General features: G+C 36.1%; 1 protein-coding gene across 1 annotated transcript in view; it reads left to right on the top strand.

The window, feature by feature from the left end:
- Positions 1–21,597, top strand: part of Tm9sf2 (transmembrane 9 superfamily member 2) — a 60,224-nt gene that overhangs the window by 35,239 nt on the left and 3,388 nt on the right. The window contains exons 10-16 of the mRNA XM_005317018.4: positions 4,840–4,972; positions 7,569–7,688; positions 10,020–10,077; positions 11,367–11,526; positions 13,943–14,094; positions 15,519–15,630; positions 19,363–19,534. Coding sequence (XP_005317075.1) covers positions 4,840–4,972; positions 7,569–7,688; positions 10,020–10,077; positions 11,367–11,526; positions 13,943–14,094; positions 15,519–15,630; positions 19,363–19,534 — 907 coding nt within the window. The remainder of the gene's footprint in view (positions 1–4,839; positions 4,973–7,568; positions 7,689–10,019; positions 10,078–11,366; positions 11,527–13,942; positions 14,095–15,518; positions 15,631–19,362; positions 19,535–21,597) is intronic.

Consider the following 21,597-nt stretch of genomic DNA (forward strand, 5'->3'; position numbering starts at 1 on the left):
TTTAAAAATAATTTCAAAATATTCATAATCAGCTATTCCAAGTCATCTTTACTTGTAAAGTTGCTGTGTGGAGTACAGGCCCATGACAGTTTGCTTCTTTTCCCTCCTGCTTTCATTCTTGTTGTACCTCCAGTCTCTTAACTGCACCTGAGAGCAGGTGCCCTCAAACACAAGTCAGATTGTTTTACTCCCAAGCTTGGCCTTCCAGGGACTTCCCATCTGTCAGGCTCTGTGTTTCCTTTCAGTGCTGCCATCAGCCATGCTGGCCACCTTGCATCATCAGCAGCATAGGCATACGCCCACATCAGGGCCTTCACTTGCTGCAGTCTCTGTTTTGTGTATCCTCTTGCCTTCTTCAGCTGTCTGCAGAAAAATGGTCTCCCCAGTGAGACCTTTCTGACCATCCCATTTGAGACAGCCTCATCTCCCACACACAGCCATATTCCCTGATTTTCCTCTGTAGTGCTTATTATCCTCTGAAGTACTATTACTGTGCTTATTCTTATTCCCAGTGAGAATACATACTCATGAGAGTAGGCATTTTTCTATTACTTACACCCTGGTGTTTAAACAGTGCTGAACAGAACATTGTTATGCAATAAAAATTTGCTTAATGTGTAAGTTAGGCCTTGACATACCAGACTTATTGCTGCATTGCTCAGGTTATGATGAGTAGCAACCAAAAGACTTCCCTTATTCTCCCCTAATGTCCCAAAAGAGTGGACCTGAACCAGAGCAGGATATAGAATGCAAGTATGTGGGGGCAAGGTTCCTTGGATGATGCTTGCCTCCCCCCTCAGCTAGTTGGAAGTCTAACTCATGAGTGTGTGGTGAGGAGCCAAGTCTTCTGGAGTAAATCTGGATTCTCAAGGGGCATCAAAATTAAAATGGTTCTGTGTTTGTGAGTGCCTCTGATTGTTGGCAGAATCAAGTAGAAATCCTCTGAAAGTTAGGTTTGTAGAATTTCTCATTTAACATCAGTAAAATATGAGCTCTTATTGAGAAATTCACAAAAATTTATAATAAACAGTAGAGCTAGATTCCGTAAGATTTCGGGTACTGGAACTATTAGTTACAGAGTTAAAATATACAAAAAAGTAATAGCTAAGAATTTTTTAGAACAGATAAGACAAAAATCCATAGATAGAAGAAATACAGGGTATAAAGGGTAGAAAAAATGAAAAGAAATTTGTTCTTAGTTGTGGCAAAAGCATAGGATACTACAGAAGGGAGAAGATCTTTGAATCAGCCAGAGGGAAAAAGATAACATCTGCAGTGAAGACAGGGAGACTCACAGTGGAGACCCCACAAATAGCCAAAAAAAAAAAAAATGCCATAAAATAAAAAACACAAATAAGTAGGGGAAAATATTTTAAATACCTAATGCAGTTAAGTCCTCAATAAGTAAAGAAACGCTAAAAATCATTGAGAAAACAATCAACACCACAATAAAAAACCTGGGCAAGGTGTGTGAAAAGAGTCCATAAAAAAAAATAATAATAGGGCTGGGGATGTGGCTCAAGCAGTAGTGCGCTCTCCTGGAATGCATGTGGCCCAGGTTCGATCCTCAGCACCACATACATACAAAGATGTTGTGTCTGCCGAAAACTAAAATAAATATTAAAAATTCTCTCTTTAAAAAAAAAAATAATAATAAGTGATTCTTAAGTCACTTAATTAAAAGTGCAACACAATATTATTTGTTCACCTCACTTAGTACATTGGCAGAAATTAAAATGTTTATTATGATCCTGTGTTGAGTGATTGAGGGAAGGAGCACTTTGGTATATAGTGTGTGAGAATGTAAAGTGATATAATCTAGGAAGGCTTTTTGGAGATAACCAGTCCTACTTAATGATTTGGTTTGACCCAACGATTTTACTTTTTCAAATTAATCTGGATGCATAGGATTTTGTATTTTTATTTTAAAATAATAACATTATTTATAAATAGCAGAAGGTTATAAACAACCCAAGTACCATCAACAGGGGAATGGTTGTATGAATTATGAACTATCTATATAAGAGAATACTGTATAAGCATTAAAAAGAATGGGACAGGGGGCTGGGGTGATAGCTCAGCATTTGAGTGCTTGCCTAGCACATGTGAGGCCCTGGGTTCGATCCTCAGTACCACATACAAATGAATAAATAGAATAAAGGTATTAAAAAAATTCCTTAAAAAAAAAAAAAAGAATGGGTTAGGACTGGGGATGAAGATCGGTGGATGTTGCCAAGCTTGTATGAAGTCTCAGATTCAATTCCCAGTACATAAAAAAAGAAAGTGTCTGTGGGGAGGAATAGCTGCATAAACAAATAATAGAAGGAATCTTTAAGATGTTATTAGACTAGAAAAGCTTAGTATGAAATATGCATGTGATGTGCTATCTTTTGGGTTAACAGTGAGAAAATGTATTCATGCATTTGCTTACATGCATTAATGTAGACTGTCTCTGCAAGGATAACAAGAAGCCAGTCACGTAGAATTGGCCCAGAAAAGGCTTTAACTTTCTGGCAAAGCCCTAGGTTTTTTCAGTGTCTGTTCCATTGAAGGTAATCAGAAATGATCTCTTAAGGCTGGGAGTGGTGGCGCACACTTGTAATCCTATGGCTCAGGAAGCTGAAGCAAGGGGATCATGAGTTCAAAGCCAGCCTCAGCAATAGTGAGGCACTAAGCAACTTGGTGAGGCCCTGTTTGTTTCTAAAAAAAAATAAAAAATAGGACTGGGGATGTGGCTCACTGGTTGAGTGCCCCGGCACCCCCTACACAAAAAAAGAAATGGACCCTTGTCTAACATTACCCCATCTAAAAGAAGAGTTACATATACTTTTCTCCTACTTTTTAAACATTCACAAAAGCAAAGAGATCAGTATTCCCATCATCCAATAATTATCAACTCATGTTCAGTCTTGTTCATTTGTAGAATCCTACGAATACCCTCCCCCAATTTTTTCTTTTTTAAATTTATTCCCCCTGCCCCCAATTTTTTAAAAGTATTTTTTTAGTTGTAGATGGGCACGATACCTTTATTAATTTATTTACTTTTTATGTGGTGCTGAGGATCGAACCCAGTGCCTCACACATGCCAGGCAAGCGCTCTACCAGTGAGCCACAACCCCAGCCCTCCCCCAGTTTTTAAAAATCCCTCAAATTTATGATGTTCCTACCTTAGCCTCCCTAGTAGCTAGGATTTCAGGCAAGCACTACTGAATTCAGCATAAGATAGAAGTTCAAATGGGAATTCGTGAGAGGGACACAGATACCCTAGAGAGAATGTTGGAGAAAGAGATGAAGAATTGAGCAGGGGCCAGATTTTGAAGGATTTGTAAGTTGTATAGTCTGAAGGTCATTAAGAAGCTGTTGAGGACTGGGGTTGTAGCTCAGTGGTAGAGCACTTGTCTAGCATGTGCAAGACCCTGGGTTCGATCCTCAGCACCACATAGAAATAAATAAATAAAATAAAGGTATTGTGTCCAACTACAACTAAAAAATAAAAAATAAATTAAAAAAAGAAGCTGTTGAATTTGAAACAGAAGTGACATGGACAAATTTGTTTTGGGAAAATTTGAATGTTATGTGAAGAATGGTTTGGAGCAGGGCAGAGATCAGACAGGACAGACAGGAGGCCATTACAGAATCCAAGAGGTCAGGGAAGTAGACAGAGTGTTTAGGAAGTAGTTGGAGCTGATTAACTGGTTGAATATTAAAGTGGAGAGTATAGAAGTCAGAGATAGGTCAGTGAATGACCCCAGTTTTCTGGTTGGCTATAAGGTTCCCTCTGGCTCCTGTATTGAGGATTAACTGAATGGAGACAAGGGCAGAAACAAAACAATTTAGTATAGCTAGGCCATATACCGGTAAGATTTGATAACTTAAGCCACAAGAGAGAGAAGCAAGGGCCATGTGGATATATTTTGGTGGTAGAACTTTAGGATTTGTTAAGAGTTGTATGTGAAATATGATAAAAGGAGACACTCGAGTCACTCCAGATTTTGGAATTTGACCAGCTGGAAGGATAGTTTTAATCTACTGAAAGAGAGAGTACAGGAAGAGAAACTTATGGAGGGAGAATCATCAGGTGTGGATAATTCTGTTTTAAGATTTTTATTAAGACACCAGGTAGGGGCTGGGGATGTGGCTCAAGCGGTAGCGCGCTTGCCTGGCATGCGTGCGACCCGGGTTCGATCCTCAGCACCACATACAAACAAAGATGTTGTGTCTGCCGAGAACTAAAAAAATAAATAAATATTAAAAATTCTCTCTCTCTCTCTCTCTCCCTCCCCCTCCCTCCCTCCCTCCCTCCCCTCCCCCTCTTACTCTCTCTTTTAAAAAAAAAAAAAAGACACCAGGTAGAGCTGTTGGTAGGATTATGTGCTTGTGTGTCTGGAGGTCAGCATGCAGTTGGGGCTGGCAGCACAGGCTTATTGGAATGTTTACAACCAAACTTACAGTACTAGTTAGTAAAACAACTGTAGTACAAGGGGACTAATGCCATTTGCTTATTTTGGAGATAAATGTGGGTTGAAAAGGATAGAACATAATCAAAAATTAAGTGAAGTTGAATCACAAAGCTTGATTTAGGGTAGTTAAGTAGGAATCACATATTCTTTATAAAGTTTCTCAATAACTATTTATAGACTTTAATATACAATGTTCCTTTTAGAAACAAGAAACCATATAAAATTCCACGAGTCAAGCTCTAATCTTCAAAACTGAAATGAAATGTTAACATTTATAAATTTAAAAACATTTTTTACTAGGGCATATTTAATAGTGAATAAACTATGTAATCCAGGTGATTCCATATGACATACTGAACTGATATTATTCCCTTTTTAGGAGGATGCCCAGGAAGAATTTGGCTGGAAACTGGTTCATGGTGATATATTTCGTCCTCCAAGAAAAGGAATGCTTCTGTCAGTCTTTCTAGGATCTGGGACACAGATTTTAATTATGACTTTTGTGACTTTGTGTAAGTGTTAAGTGAAAATTAAAAAGTAGAAAATATTTTTTTCTAAATAGTTATTTAAGTAAAGTTACTAGGCTAGATTGTTCTAGTTCTTTTGACTCTCAAAATCTATGTGCTTGATGCTGGGGTTGTAGCTCAGTGGTAGAGAGCTTGCCTAGTATGTGTGAGACACTGGGTACCATCCTCAGCACCACATAAAAGTAAATAAACTAAAGGTATTCTGTCCATTTATAACTAAAATAATATATTTTTATAAAAATCTAAGTGCTTCGGTTCTGAGTGCCTTAGGGATAGGTTACCTGTGTTCAAATGCTAACTCTTAGAGAGAAGACTTTTTTCCCTAGTAGTGTTCAGGAAAAGTCTTATGAAATGCATCTCCTCTGTGTACCACTGAACATCTGGAGAAATTGTTAAATTTTTGTCGATTAGAACAGTCTTTTTTCTTTTTTCTTTTTTTTAACTAGACTTCCTTTAGAGGTATTAATCAACCACAAAAGGGATTCTGGGGATACATTAATTCCAGGTTCTTAGCTAGGTCTGGTGACACATGCCTGAAATCTCAAAAATTCTAGCAAGAGGTCTTAACAACTTAGTGAGACCCTGTCTCAAAAAATAAAAAGAGCTGAGGATGTAGTTCAGTGGCAAAGTGCCCTTGGGGTCAAGCAAAAAAATAAGTAAAATAATTCCAAGTTCTTCCAGTTTACCTAATGAATTGAAGTTTTGAATTTTCTGTATTTCTCCATATTTTCCTTTATTGATACTTGCTATTGATGAGGAATTATTGCTCTAAGAATTCAAACAGCTGACCTTTTCATTTTAGTGACATTTGTTCTTATGTTTGATAGCATATTAAGTATGGATTACTATAGTCATTTTCTGTTAGTAAAATTCTTCTAGTTTTTTATAATGGAATTAATAGAAAGGATTGTCACTTCCAAATGGCACTTGAGCAAGTTTGGGAGCCACAGATTCAGACCTTCTTGTTCAATTTAAAAAATAGAACATATTTTAAAAATCTACTCACAATTTAAGGAGATGCAGTTTAGATAGGGCTAGAATGTGTAGAAAGTGAGGAGGGTAGGTGTGGGTGGCCAGAGGACAGCAAGAAGGTACCAGATGGGCTGGGAATGTGGCTCAAGCGGTAATGCGCTCGCCTGGCATACGCGAGGCGTTGGATTCAATCCTCGGCACCACATAAAAATAAAAAATAAAGATGTTGTGTCCACCAAAAACTGAAAAATAAATATCAAAAAAAAAAAAAGGCACCAGATGCCAGAGAGCCAAGATAGACAGCCAGAACAGACTCTTGGAGGTAAGATTTTGCTTTAAAATTTTATCAGAAGCTGCCTTCTACCACCATACCTTCTGGTCCTTGCTGGGGCAGCTAGGAAGTATGAAGAAGGGAAGTTTCAAAGAGCCCAGAACAAGAAGTAACAGGAATCATTTTTCTTAAGTCCTCTAACACCAACTTTGCTCAAGGACAGTCCATTCTTCAGACCTGGAGTGCCAGGATTTATTTGAAATCCTGGCAGGTCTTTAAAGCTGCCTGCTCTGCTTCCTCTGGGTACCAGTCAGAAGGTATGTGTACTCTGTCACATATGTGCTTGGGCATGCACATTTTGAGGAAGCAGGATTTTCTTGCTGCTGGGATTAGAAAGCCATTTAAAACTTCTTGACATTATTCTATTGGCCTTGAAATTATGAGTACATCATGACTTCCAAGTTTAGTTTCCAAATCTAAGTTGTATATGAGCTCAATCTGCTAAACCAAAGTTTAAGGGAAAAAAGAAGGGGATGATGGATAAGCAGCATCCAAACTTGCATATTTAAAGCTGGGAATCTATGAATATAAGATTTTTATTTTAATTAGTAGGAAGGGTTATATAGGGAAGAGGAAGCAAAGCTAACAACCAGTAAGGGTAGGGGCCACAGTTTTCCTGAGTAATTTGTTTTCCTTCAGTAATTTGTTTTCAAGAAGTTAATGGTACTATGAAATCTTTTCCTCTTTATTTCGCTCTGATTATATTCCACTATCTCTTATGTTTCAGTGTTATACACATTCTTTAAATATTTTTTATCCCAGAGAACCTAGTATTTTTTTTTAGAGAGAGAGAGAGAATTGTAATATTTATTTATTTTTTTAGTTTTCGGCGGATACAACATCTTTGTATGTGATGCTGAGGATCGAACCTGGGCCGCATCATGCCAGGCGAGCACGCTACCTCTTGAGCCACATCCCCAGCCCAACCTAGTATTTTTAAGTGAAACAAAAGTGGAAATATTTTTATTCATATTAATTTTAAAGACCATATTTGAATCTGAGAAGAGGCGAAAATACTCTGGAGCTTCTGGCAGCCTCCCCTGACCATGGGAAAGATAGGATCTTAAGGAACTTCTGAAGTGGAATTTGACTTCTGTCTGACCATATTAATAGAGTACTTTAAATATTACTAGGGTTTAGTAAAGCTGCATAGTAAGCTAGTATATGTTTTTCCTAAAATTGTATTTGTTTTATTGTTTAAAATGTGAGAAGGTTCTTCTGTCATTTCACAGCAAAGGAAACAAAGGAATAACATAACTTTTATGATTTATTTTTTAGTTTTTGCTTGCCTGGGATTTTTGTCCCCTGCCAACCGAGGAGCACTGATGACATGTGCTGTGGTCTTGTGGGTATTGCTGGGCACTCCTGCAGGCTATGTTGCTGCCAGATTCTATAAGTGTAAGTAAAAGCCATTGTGTCTGGTTTTCAGATCAGGAATCTAATCTACCACAGCAAGGGGTCTGAGCCTGACCTTCAGATAGGTGGTGCTCTGTAAACAGTGGGTATTACAGGTGTCCCTCCTTAGGTGAAAGAAGCCTGGTTGGTGATTTCTTTTGTTACGTGAATAACTTTGCCTAGATCTATCTAAGAATGCTTAGATGGTGAAATATGCAAGTTTGGATGCTACTTATCCATCATCCCCCTCCTTTTTTCTCTTAAACTTTGGTTTAGCAGATTGAGCTCATATACAACTTAGATTTGGAAACTAACAAAGGAAGAAAGTATACAAATGAATATCACTGATTTCTTTATCTTATTTTGTATTTCTGTTGGAGGCTGGGGATTGAGCATGCTAGGTAAGTGCTGTGTCAAAGAGCTGTATTCCCAGCCCTGAGTGTCATGGATTTCTTAACTAAAATAATGTATCTAGATATACTTTTTCATAAATATAAGAAGTCTTATCGACTTAATGCTTAAATAAGTTTATTTATATTCATTATATTACATTTAAAGTAGTATTTAAAGTAGACAAAGATCTATTTTAGATATCCCAGAAGTAGGTTCTTTTTATAATATCATTAGTTGTGGTCTCCTGTATTCTTGCTTTCAGAAGTAAAGCAAAGGCCAGCATAAAAAAAGGTCAAGGTAGGGGCTGGGGATACAGCTCAGTTGGTTGAGTGCTTGCCTTTTATGCACAGGGCCCTGGGTTCAGTCCCCAGCACCACACACACACACACACACACAAAGGTCAAGGCTACAGAGCAATACTGAGATAGGATTGGGTGGCCTAGAAAGCAGCTTGGCAGGATCAGAGTGTGAGTTGGCACTACATAGGAATGCTGAAGCCCTTATCAGTAGTCTAGTATTTACTGGATCTTTGATAGGAAAAAGATTCAAGGTAAAATATAGTAGGATTACATAGGTGACCTTAAGGTAAAGTTGGCGAATTACAGCCTCAAGTAGAAATATAAACCTGACTGCCAGAAACAGTTCTCTCTGAGTAGGTAAAGTTCTGTTTATATGTGTGTGTTTTAATTTCTGCAGATTTTATCAAGTTTTTTTTTTCTTTCGCCCTTTAGCAAAGAACATAGGATTTGGGTGGTCATATAAATCTGAACACATATGAGATACGATAAGACCCCTACTGCCTTATTTTTTGCCATAACTCCCTTTTCTCACAATTTCAGCTGCACTAACTTTCTGCCAGTTTCTCAGCACGCTGTACACCTTCACGCCTGCCTTCCCATCCACACCTCTCTGCTCCCCAGGTGCCCTCCTTCTGATGCTACTCCATCCTTCAGCTCTCCCTACTCAGATGAAGTAGCATGTTAATCAGGCAGAACATTACTGGAAGATGCTGTCTTGTGGCCTCATCAGAAGAAATACTTCATTTTATAGAATTATTTCTAATGTTTAAAACATACTAGTTGAATGTCAGAGTTGTTGTAAGCCCAGAAATAATAATTTCACAAATTTGTCAGTAATACTGTGAATTCATATCATATATAGATGATTTGTTATACATGAATGTATTTGAAGGTAAATAATTTTATCATATTTTTAGGATAGGTGGTATTTAAACTTCCTTATAAACAATGCTAAAATTTTTTTAAAAAAATCAAAACTATTCTAATTTGAATCAATTTTAAACTGGGAGCAGAGGAGTACTTTCTTTTTTCCCTCTACACATTTCAGTGTTTGATTTTTTTTTTTAAGAGGAAAAATATTGAAGAAGGGAACAAAGAAAGTTTATAAACAATCTGTCAGAAGACCCTTTTTCTCTTCTCAATCACCTGATCTGACACTCTCACCTCCCCAATCCCTATTAGAAATCACAGTGCTAGAGGAACTCTGAAGAGTCAGACCTGCTGTGGAGAGTTACAGGGGTTGCATGTCATACTGGAAGGTTCCTGGTTTCTGAAAACAAGGATTTCTCCAGTGTTTCCTTTCTGTCCCCATCCCCATTAATTAATACTGACTTAGGATTTAAGGGGGTTGTTTTGTTTTGAGGTTAATAAAAATTTAAAGAAGAACTGATCTGGATGACTTTCCTTTCATACCAGATTTATTTGATGCTGCAGCAACAGTCTCTAGAGCAGGATGTCCTGTGCCATGCCTCTGGGATCTGGATCATTTGTTAAGGGCCATCATGGCATTTTGGCTGGGATCATTTTCTAAGCATGAGCAGCCAGTGCTGCCTGACAGTTTGGCAATTGTCAGACTTGGGAGTATGGGTATTTGGCTTCTTTTAAAGAAAAGTCTATATACCTCTTTTGTTTTTTTCTATAGCCTTTGGAGGTGAGAAGTGGAAAACAAATGTTTTATTGACATCATTTCTTTGTCCTGGGTAAGTGAGTTTTACAATAATTACTTTTAACATATCCACATGGAAGCATGCTAGACATGGCATCACAAACTGGAAGAACTTAAATAATGCTGGACAACTCATCTGAAGGGAGGAAATTCCTGTTTTTTTGGGGTTTTTTTTTTAAGAGAGAATTTTTTTAATATTTATTTTTTAGTTTTCGGTGGACACAACATCTTTATTTTTTATTTGTATATGGTGCTGAGGATCAAACCCACGCCCCACACATGCCAGGCGAGTGAGATACTGCTTGAGCCACATCCCCAGCCCCCAAATGCCTGTTTTTATATTGCACACACACAATAAAGTTTTGGTAAGTTAAAATCTAAACCTAACAGGCAGAACTATTGAACAAAAATATACTAGAGTATCTTCATGCCGGGCGTGGTGGTGCACACTTGTAATCCCAGCAGCTCCAGAGACTGAGACAGGAAGATCAAGAGTTCAAAGTGAACCTCAACAACGGTGAGGTGCTGAGCAACTCAGTGAGACCCTGTCTCGAAATAAAATACAAAATAGGGCTGGGGATGTGGCTCAGTGGTTGAATGCCCCTGAATTCAATCCCCAGTACCAAAAAAAAAGAGAATATCTTCATCATCTCCAATTAGGGAAGACTGTTCTCTTAAATAAGGAATATAAAGGATAAAGGAAAAAATGTTTAAAAATTATGTAGTGCTGGGGATAGTGCAGTGATTGTGCACATGCTTATTAGCATATGTGAAGCCCTCGGCACTAATACAAAACAAAATAAACAACACCAAGTAGTGTAAATATAACTGATTTATACACTCAGATGTTTAGATTCAGAAAAAGCTGCAGACTGAGAGAGGGGTGTTTAATGAGGGATTAGTAAGTGGAGTATAGAAATAACTCATATATATAACTTTGTAAACTACAGGCAACCCAAGTGAAAAATGAGCAGTAAATGTAAATAGCAGGTCACAGAAGGTAAAACCTAAAAGGCTAACAAACCCAGATAGTTGTCTATAGGAAATACAAGTTAAACAGCATTTCAAAGTGTGATGAAAACATGTAAGTAGGTAACTTTTGTAAGCTGTTAATAAGGGTCTAAATTAGGCAAAACCAAGGAGAACAACAATTTTGCAGTTTCTAATAAAACTTTTAATTCACATATCCTATGAATCAATAATTCTGTCTTCTTTGTATACATCCTAGAAACACAGAAGTTGCAATATTAATTATATATTATTGTTACTACTTCATTTTGCTTCTAACTCAGGTTCTACCCAGAAGCCTGTTGTGTCTTTCAGGATCGTGTTTGCTGACTTCTTTATAATGAATCTAATCCTCTGGGGAGAAGGATCTTCAGCAGCCATTCCTTTTGGCACACTTGTTGCAATATTGGCCCTTTGGTTCTGCATATCTGTACCTCTGACATTTATTGGGGCATACTTTGGTTTTAAAAAGAATGTAAGTTTTATAGTTGCTGATTTACTCAAGTGATTTTCAGCTGTGGGAATTACCATATGCCACCTTTAAAGAGATCATAAAAATGTCTAAAAGATATATGCATTTGTTCTGTGGTATCTGGATTTCATAGAAAATTCTTAAAATACTAATATTAAGAATGGGCCAGCAGCTAGGAGGCTGAGGCAGGAGGATCGCGAGTTCAAAGCCAGCCTCAGCAAAAGTGAGGCACTAAGCAACTCATTGAAACCCTGTCTCCAAATAAAATGTAAAAAGGGGGCTGGGGATGTGGCTTATTAGTTAAGCACCCCTGGGTTTAATCCCCAGTAGCAAAAAGAAAAGAATGGGCTAGGGAGGTTTTATGGTATTTCAAAGTTTTTGTTTGTTTGTTTGAGTAAATGGAAACTACTATAGACTAATTGGAAAAGATGCTGATATAAACTAATGAAAACATTGAATTTTTGTTAAATATACTTTTTACCTTTTTTTTTTTTTAACCTAAAGGTGTGTGCACTTTTTCCTAAGCAGTAAGTGTTGCTAGTGCACAGTACTTAACTAAGTAAGCAAAGAGTATAGGTTAGGAAGTGAATTTGGGGTAAAAATGGGAGTTCATAACCCATTTGAATTTAATGTATGAAATACGATATGTCAAGAGCATTGTAATGTTTTGAATAACTAATTTAAAAAAATAAAGTTGATTAAAAAAAAAAGAAAAGTGACTCTATGGAGGAATAGACAAACTCTAGATAGGGCAGAGGAGTGGGAGGGAAAGGGAGGAGACAGGGGGTTAGCAAGGATGGTGGAATATGATAAACATCATTATCCAAAGTACATGTATGAAGACACAAATTAGTTTCAACAAACTTTATATACAACCAGATATGTGAAAAATTGTGCTGTATATGTGTAATAAGAATTGTAATGCATTCCACTGTCATTTATTTTTTTAAAAAATCAATTAAAAAAAGAAAAGTGACTGCAAAGCAAGATTAGAACTTTATTTTGATATATGGCTTTGAAATTTTACATAAATTTTATATGCTTACCTGCAAATATTTGACTTTAAGCAATATTATAGTCAAGGCTTGATCTTTTCTTCCTTTTCCTCTTTCCCTTCCTTCCATTTGCCTGTCTTACTCCTGCTGCTTCCTCCCCCCATCCAGGCTAGAAAAAAATAAGATTTTATTCTATCCCATCATTATCTTTCCTCTACTTCCTGCTTCACTATCCTTGTTGTTCCCCAAAAATATCAAGTCTATAAGATTAAAAGAAATAACATATGATAGGGAATGAGGCTATAGGTCAGTGGTAGAGCATTTGCCTAACACGCATGAGGCCTTGGGTTCAATCCCCAGCACTGCAAAGAAAGAAAGAACATATGATCGTACCCTTTATGAGGGGGTATAGCCAAGACCATCATGGCTTCATAGTCTCTACTGCACCTATCATACAGGTTTTAATAGATTTTTCAATTCTTTGTGATTTAAAATCTATATATCATAAATAGTAAACTGACAATTTGAATTTAACAATGTAGATTAAATAAATACTTAAAATTCTAAAATTATGCTGGTTAAAAGTTTAAAATCATACATATTGAAGAATGATATGAGTATCTGCCCGTCTACAGGTGTGACTACATGTAGAATAATATTTCAATGAAAATATCAAGTTTTGCTAGGCAGGGTCATGCATGCCTATAATCCCAACTACTGATTGGGAGGCTGAGATAGAAAGATCACAGGTTAGAGGCTAGACTGAACAACTTATTGAGACTCTGCCTCAAAACAAAAGTTTTAAAAAATTAGGAATGTAGCTCCATAATAAAGTCCTCCTGAGCTCAATCTCCAGTACCAAAAAAAGAAAAAAGTAAGTAAAAAATGGTTGGGGGAGGGCACAGTTGAGAACATTACTAACACCTTATGGTCATAAAGTTTCATATGGCCTTTTATTGTCTTCCTCATGTTCTTAATGCTTAGTAAAATTTAATAATTTTAATAAAAATGTCATTGCCCACGTAAATTTTTTTAAAATTGATAAAAATTTCAGAACGTGCTGATTTTTTTACAGTAAGTTTATAATTAAAATGTAAAACCTAATTCTACCTTTTCATTGACTATCATTTTCTAAGTATTATATTCTCTCCTGTGTATTTCTTAACTTTTTCTAAAGCCATCACTCTAGATAACTTCTGGAAACAGTGTTGACCTGTTCCAGTGCACGATTGAGTATTGTATCTGTTAGTGTATGGTTCATTGCTTTTAAATACAAATTTCAGTTTGATGGCTTCAGTAGACTTTTATAATACTGCCATTAGTGTCAGCATGGAAGCTGAAAAAAAGGCAGATCATTATATAAGGAGAAGAATTTTAAAAATAGATATGCAATTACGAATCTTTTCTATCTTCTTTTACTGAAGGCCATTGAACACCCAGTTCGAACCAATCAGATTCCACGTCAGATTCCTGAACAGTCCTTCTACACAAAGCCCTTACCCGGTATTATCATGGGAGGAATTTTGCCCTTTGGCTGTATCTTTATACAGCTCTTCTTCATTCTGAATAGTATTTGGTAAGCCAAGGACAAAGTCTTACTGTTTTCATTACCATTAGTGTTTGTTTAAATGGATTACTGTTTGTATCTTCTAAATGTAAGAAGTTCTCAAATAAGCAAACATCTTAAGAGCCAAAGATTATTTTCTTTACTGTAGAAAAAGAATAATGATAATAGCTAATATTAATTGAAAGGTTGTTAATGCTTAATATTTCTTACGACTTAATTTTCAGAATTGTATGAGGTAGATATCTCCATTTTACAGAGAGTTTGCAGGTTGAGCAATTATACCACACAATTGCCATGTGACATAAATTTGACCTAAATCTCTCCAAACCCATATACTTATTACTAATCTCCAGACTAATCTGTACCACTCCAAAAGAGAATTCTTTCAGTGCTTGTTGGAAGGGATAGAAACGGGTTAACCTACATGACCTCCAGATCCTTTCCATTCCTCAGATGCCTTCATTCTCTGATCTATTATTCCCATAGGAAACTTGTCATTGTGATTTTGAGCCACTCTGATATAGTGTATATTATGACCATTATTTTATCACATCAACATGTTGCAGAAAGTACCAAGATTTGAGATACCATAAAATAAAGCTAAATTTGAGCTTTTTGGTGATTAGAACATCTTTCTTTCCTGATTATTATAGTAATTTTCCTAATTCAATAGATTTTATCATGTGATTAGAAGCTGTTTTAATTAGTTTGTCATTGCTGTGACCAAAATACCTGACAAGAACAGCTTAAAAGAGGAAAAGTTTATTTGAGGTTCATGGTTTCAGAGGTTCATAGATGGCTGACTCCATCACTCTGGGCCCAGGGTCAGGCAGCATATCATGGAGAAGGGCCCAATGGAGGAAAGCTGCCCAGGCTCAGAAGTAGAGAAAGAGAAGGGGAAGGGACCATATGGAAGAGGCGCACCTTCCAGGGAATGCCCTCAGTGACCCACCTCCTACAGTTACCACCCAGTCAGTACATTAAAACTAGGATGGACTGATCAGGTTACAGCTCTCACAGTCCAATCATTTCACCTCCAAACATTCCAGCATTAACACGGGAGCTTTTGGGGGGACACCTCATGTCCAAACCACATTTTTTATCATATAAGGTTTTCCCAGTTTGACTCTGCCTTTCCATTAATTTTCCATTAAATATGTCTTGACTCCTCTGAAAGCCAGTAGACTAACCATACTTAAATGCAAAGAAGTTTTAGTTTTTGTCTGAATAAGAGGGTAATGTCCAAGGACATTGCTATATCCTTCTTCCCCCTACCACATTCCAACCCTTCACCATCTAAACTGATGAAAATTTGTCTTGTTGGGTTAATTGGGACAAAAAGCAAACCTTCAGTTAAAAAAAAAAAAAGATTTTGTAATTTATTGTGTCAAAGAGAACATATTTATAATTCATCAAATCTTGTTTGATTGTAGGTCACACCAGATGTATTACATGTTTGGCTTCCTGTTTCTGGTGTTTATCATTTTGGTTATTACATGTTCTGAAGCAACTATACTACTTTGCTATTTCCACCTATGTGCTGAGGTATGTATTACAGATATTCACCTATTAATTCATAGAATTTGTAACTTGGCCTGTTGCAGTGTGAATAAGGTTAATTGATATAATTTTTGTAGACATGTGTTTATTATGATAGACCTAGTTTCCTAAATAAAGTATAAACCTCTTTATGACTGAGTTAAGATTATATCCCAGTTTAGTACTTTATATAAAGCTTATTGTTAGATATTTTAGAATGCTAATTTGCTGAGAATAGTGTGACATACTAAATTTTCACTGTTGAGTTTTGTAGCTATCTGTCTTTTTTTTTTCAACATTTTTTTTTGAGAGAGAGAGAGAGAGAGAGAATTTTATTCCTTTTTAGGGGGGACAGAGAGAGAGAGAGAGAATTTTTTAATATTTATTGTTTTTTAGTTTTTGGTGGACACAACATCTTTGTTTGTATGTGGTGCTGAGGATCGAATCCGGGCCGCACGCATGCCAGGCGAGCGTGCTACCGCTTGAGCCACATCCCAGCCCATGTAGCTATCTGTCTTAAAAATATTCTTTCAATATAGATGTTTCTAAATTCTGAAAATTGAGTAAAAATTTTTAGGTGGGAAAATTCATTACAAAGTTTCAGTGATTGCATGTTAATGAGTTATATTCATGGCAACACCAAAATGATGGCATTATTTTAATAGGTGGATTTTTTTTTCCCCATTAGTGCTGAGGATTGAGCCCAGGGTATATACTACTACTGAACTGCATCCTCAGCCCTTTATTATTTGAGATAGGATTTCACCAAGTTTCAAAGGCTGGCCTTAAACTTGTGATCCTCCTACCTCAGCCTCTTGAGTAGTGGGGTGTAGCATTGTTTTTTTAAAGATTCAAATTGTTAAATCTATTCTTTTATGATTGTTTTCTACAAGAGATAAAATCTGTTAAACTGAATTTTGTTTTTTAAATTGAGGTTTAATTCACATAACATAAAATGAGCCATTTTAAAATGAATGATTCACTGACAAATAAGTACATTTATAATGTTGTGCAACCACCACCTTTGTCTGGTTCCAAAATATTTTCATCCTCTCCCCAAACACAGGAAAAAAAAAATTTATCAAGCTGTTACCATTTTCCTCTTCCCCCAGACCCTGGCAACAGCATTGCTTTCTGTCTTTAGAGACAAAAGGTATACGTATTCTGGGGTTATTCAATATTGCAGCCTTTTATGCCTGGTTTCTCTCACTTAGAATGTTTTCATGGTTCATCCATATTATAACATATTTTAGTATTTCATTTCTTTTTATAATTGAATAATATTCTATTATATGAGTATAACATCCGTGTAGATACTCATCCATTGATGGACATTCAAACTTTTTTTGTATTATAGCTGTCCTAATGGGTTTGAAATGATATCTCATTTTGATATGCATTTCTCAGTGACTAATGATGTTAAGCATCTTTTCTTGCTTAAGTTAGCCATCTTTATATCTTCTTTGGAGAAATTCCTTTTCAAATCCTTTGCCCATTTTTAAATTAAGTCAGTTTTCTTGTTGTACTCTAGATCTTTGTCAGATATATGATTTGCAGATATTCCCTTTAATTCTGTAGGTTATATTTTTTACTTTCAAGATTAAATTTTGTTGATTTATAATTTATCTAATTTTTTCTTGTTGCTCATGTTTTGGGTGTCATAAATATCTAAGAATTCATGGTAAAATTTAACATTATAAAGATTTGCTCCTATATTTTCTTCTAAGTTTTATAATATTAGTTAATATATTCAGGTCAGTGATTCTTTTTGAGTTGATATATATAGCCTGGAGTCAGAGTACAACTTCATTCTTTTGCATGTGGATGTCCAATTCTCCAACACTGTTTGTTGAATAAACTATTCTTTCCTCATTGAATGGTCTTAGCTACCTTGTTAAAAATCAATTGGCCATAGATGTATGGGTTTATTTCTGCATTCTTAATTCTATTCCATTCATCCGTATGCTGTCCTTATACTAGTTCCACACTAATTTTTTTAAAGATATTTTTTAGTTGTCAGTGGATCTTTTATTTATTTATATGCGGTGCTGAGAATCAAACCTAGGGCCTCACACATGCCAGGCAAGTGCTCTACCCCTGAACCACAGCTCCAGCACTCCCACCCTATTTTGATTGTCACAGCTTTTTTTTAGTAAGCTTTGAAATAGAGATATATTATTGGCTGTTCAGGGCCTCTTGCAATTGCGTATGAAATTTGAGAATCAGCTTTTCCATTTCTGCAAAAAAGATTTTTGGATGTTGAGAAGGATTATATTGACTCTCTAGATCACTTTGAAGAATATTGCCATTTAACAATATTGAGTCTTCCAGTTCATGAACATGGGATATCTTTCCATTTACTTAGGTCTTTTGTAATTTCTTCTAGTAATATTATAATTTTCAGCATGTACATCTTTCATCTCCTTGGTTAAATTTATTCCTAGGTATTTTTAAGTCCTCTTTGGATTGATAATTGCTGATATATATATATATATATATTTTTAAACAACTGGGGGTGTTAGGGCTGTGGCTCAGTGGTAGAGCACTCGCCTAGCATGCAGGAGGCACTGGGTTCAATCCTCAGCACCACATAAAAATTAAAAAAATAAATAAAGATATTGTGCCCACCTATAACTAAAAAATAAATATTAAAAAAAATTTAAAAATAAAAAAACAACTGGGATAAGGTGTGACTCAGTAGTAGAGTGCTTGCATAGCATGTGCAAGGCCCTCAGTTCAATACCCAGCATCACATACAAATGCACCTGCACGCACACATACACACACTGCTGAGTTGAGTGTGTAACTCTTGTAGGCTAAAACTTTGCTAAATTCATTCATTAGCTTTGGTGATATTGTGTGTGTGTGTGTGTGTGTGTGTGTGTGTGTGTAGCTTCTTTGGGATTTTTCTAATCGTGATTTGCTTTTTAAAATATATTCTTAATATTTTAATAAATTTTAGTATATTAATAATGTATTGCTATTTATAATACATTATTTCCCTGGGCATGGTGGTGCACACCTATAATCCCAACAATTTGGAAGAGTGAGGCAGAAAAATCACAAGTTCAAAGCCAGTCTCAGCAACTTAGAGAGACACTACAATGGTGTAAAATACATGGATGAATAGATAGAATTATTTTTCATATATTCCAAATGGTAAGAGAGATCTTGAAGTATTTTCCAGATCTTTTAAAGATCTGCTAAACTACAAGCTACTTTATGTAAAACTAAAAAGAACTGTTTTAATCTTTTACGTGTTTTAGATTGTTAGTGATGAGTGGACATGAATTTAAACCAGGCCCTAATAGATTAATCTTCCTGATGTGGAGTTGATATAAAGTTGAGGTGGACTTTAATATAATTACTGTTAATTTTGAACCATTTAGGTGATTAAGATTTATAGATTGCTCTTCCTTGGGGGTCACAAATTTTTAAATATAGCCTAATGCTTTATTATCCATAAACTGTGTAATATTTTTCCACTCATTTTTAGTAATTTTTAGGTTGCTCCAAGACAAATACGGAGTGCTTCTGAACACTGTTAGTGATCTGGAAAGTGTGAGCTAAGTTCAGCAGGAGCCAGACTGAAACTGAGGGCAAAAGTTATGATTTTGGGGGATTTCACTGAATAATAGTAATAAATACAATATTCACTTTGTAATTTATTTAGCTATATGTTATCTAATAGTTGAAAAGCAGTTCTTTCTCTTCATCTTTTTTTTCTTCTCTACCCAGGATTATCATTGGCAATGGCGCTCATTCCTTACCAGCGGCTTTACTGCAGTTTATTTCTTAATATATGCAATTCACTATTTCTTTTCAAAACTGCAAATCACAGGAACAGCAAGTACAATTCTGTACTTCGGTTATACCATGATAATGGTTTTGATCTTCTTTCTTTTTACAGGTAAGATGAAAAATGAATATTTTAGTAAATTTTTAGAGTGATAATTTATAGATTTGTAAATATTTCCCCTTTACTACAAAGCCAATGAAGGTTTCTGCTATTCAGCATTCCTGTTTTTAGCCCTCAGTATGATAGAGCATCATTTGATGTGCCCACCTGTGAGTGGCAGCACAACAAACTGAAGGTGACAAACCAGAAGCCAAGGGAGGAAGGCAAAGCAGGGTTCACTATGCAGGCAGTGCAGGGCACCTGGACTAGGTTAACAGACTCTCCTGTTAACTTTGATGGTGCACAGCCTATCATTTGCCCTCTTCAGAAATAGGCAAAAAGCTATCACTACCTGTTTTATGAGTGAGTAAAACGTTGGGGAGATGATGTCAGGTGAGCTGACAATAGGTGATACTAAGAAAAGATAGTAATAGGACATTCCTGATTCTGGAAGTTTTAAACTAGAAGTTTTTAATTCACTTTAAAATTCAAGTACCTAATGGGACATAATGTGTATTATATTGGCATTTATTTCATATATGCTTATTCAAATTTTGTAATCTGAGTTTTGGAGCAATGTCAAGTTGAATTGATAAAAAGTTTTCTGCATCTCATAGCCACATATATGGTTGGTAAACAGTTGGGGAGTGAGTGACTGAACTAAAGAAAGAAAATTGTGAGGGCTGGGGATGTGGCTCAAGCGGTAGCACGCTCGCCTAGTGTGCGTGCGGCCTGGGTTCGATCCTCAGCACCACATACAAACGAAGATGTTGTGTCCGCCGAGAACTAAGAAAAAATAAATAAATGTTAAAATTCTCTCTCTCTCTCTCTCTCTCTCTGCCCCCCTCTCTCTCTTACTCTTTCTTTAAAAAAAAAAAATTGTGAGACCTTTCTTTGTCACAAAAAAGCAATATTGTACACAATTTACATCTCAAACTTTAAATTTGTCTTGCATGTTTTATCTGAAGAAATGTAGGAGCCAGGAAGAAGAAAATAATTCTTCTTTTTTTAATTAGGACTAAAGTAAAACTTTTTACTCCTGTAATTTCTTTTTTCATAGTTAAATATTTTATTTCTTTAAGCACAGAAATTATCTTTAAGAGGGCATGATGCTGGGCTGGGCTGGGCTATCACTCGGTGATAAAAGCACTTTCCTAGCATGTGTGAGGCACTGTGTTCAATTCTCAGGACCAAATATAAATAAAATAAAAGTCCATCCACAACTAAGGAAGAGAAAGAAAGAAAACTTAAAAAAAGAGGTCATGATGCTTCTAAATGGTAAATAATTCTCACAAGGTGTAATGGCTCACCTATAATCCCAGCAGCTCAAGAGGCAGGAGGATTGCTAGTTCAAAGCCAACCTCAGCAACTTAGCGCAAGGCCCTAAGCAACTCAGCAAGACACTGTCTCAAAATAAAACAAAAATAGCTGGGGACATGGCTCAATGAATAAGTGCCATTGAGTTTAATCCCCTGTACCAAAGAAAAACAGAACAAAACAAAAACACTTCAATTCTTTTGGAAATCTGTGCACGAGCACGCTCGCACACACACGCTCGTGCGCGCACACATACACACACACAAAGGGAAATATAGCTTACTGGATTAGAGATTTATTATAAAAGTTAAAATTTTTAAAAAGTTCAAATGCTACAGGGCATAATTAAAGAAAATTGGTGTTTTCTCAGCTTTTTTTGATTTGGTACATTATAGTTGTACATAATGGTTGGGGTTATTTTGATATAATCATACATGTATGGAACTTTACTCCATTTCAGTCCTCAGCACCTCCCCTTATTCTCCTTCTTTTACTCTTTTGATCTACTGTCCACTTTCTTATATATATTTTAATTAGTGCTTTTGTAGAAGCATATAAAGGTGAAAGTCCCTATGGTATATTTTTGTGTATACATAAAACGGAAATATATATGTATGCACATAGCCTAATTTTGTCAGATTCGTTCTGTATTTTCTCCCCATTCTCATCCCTCCTCCTTTGTCCTCAGTCTCTATTCTGCTGATCTTCCCTGTGTTTTTATGATATCCTATACTCATCTCCTTTTTTCCCCTTTATGT

The sequence above is a fragment of the Ictidomys tridecemlineatus genome, chromosome 6 (assembly GCF_052094955.1).
Source record: "Ictidomys tridecemlineatus isolate mIctTri1 chromosome 6, mIctTri1.hap1, whole genome shotgun sequence".
NCBI lineage: Eukaryota > Metazoa > Chordata > Mammalia > Rodentia > Sciuridae > Ictidomys > Ictidomys tridecemlineatus.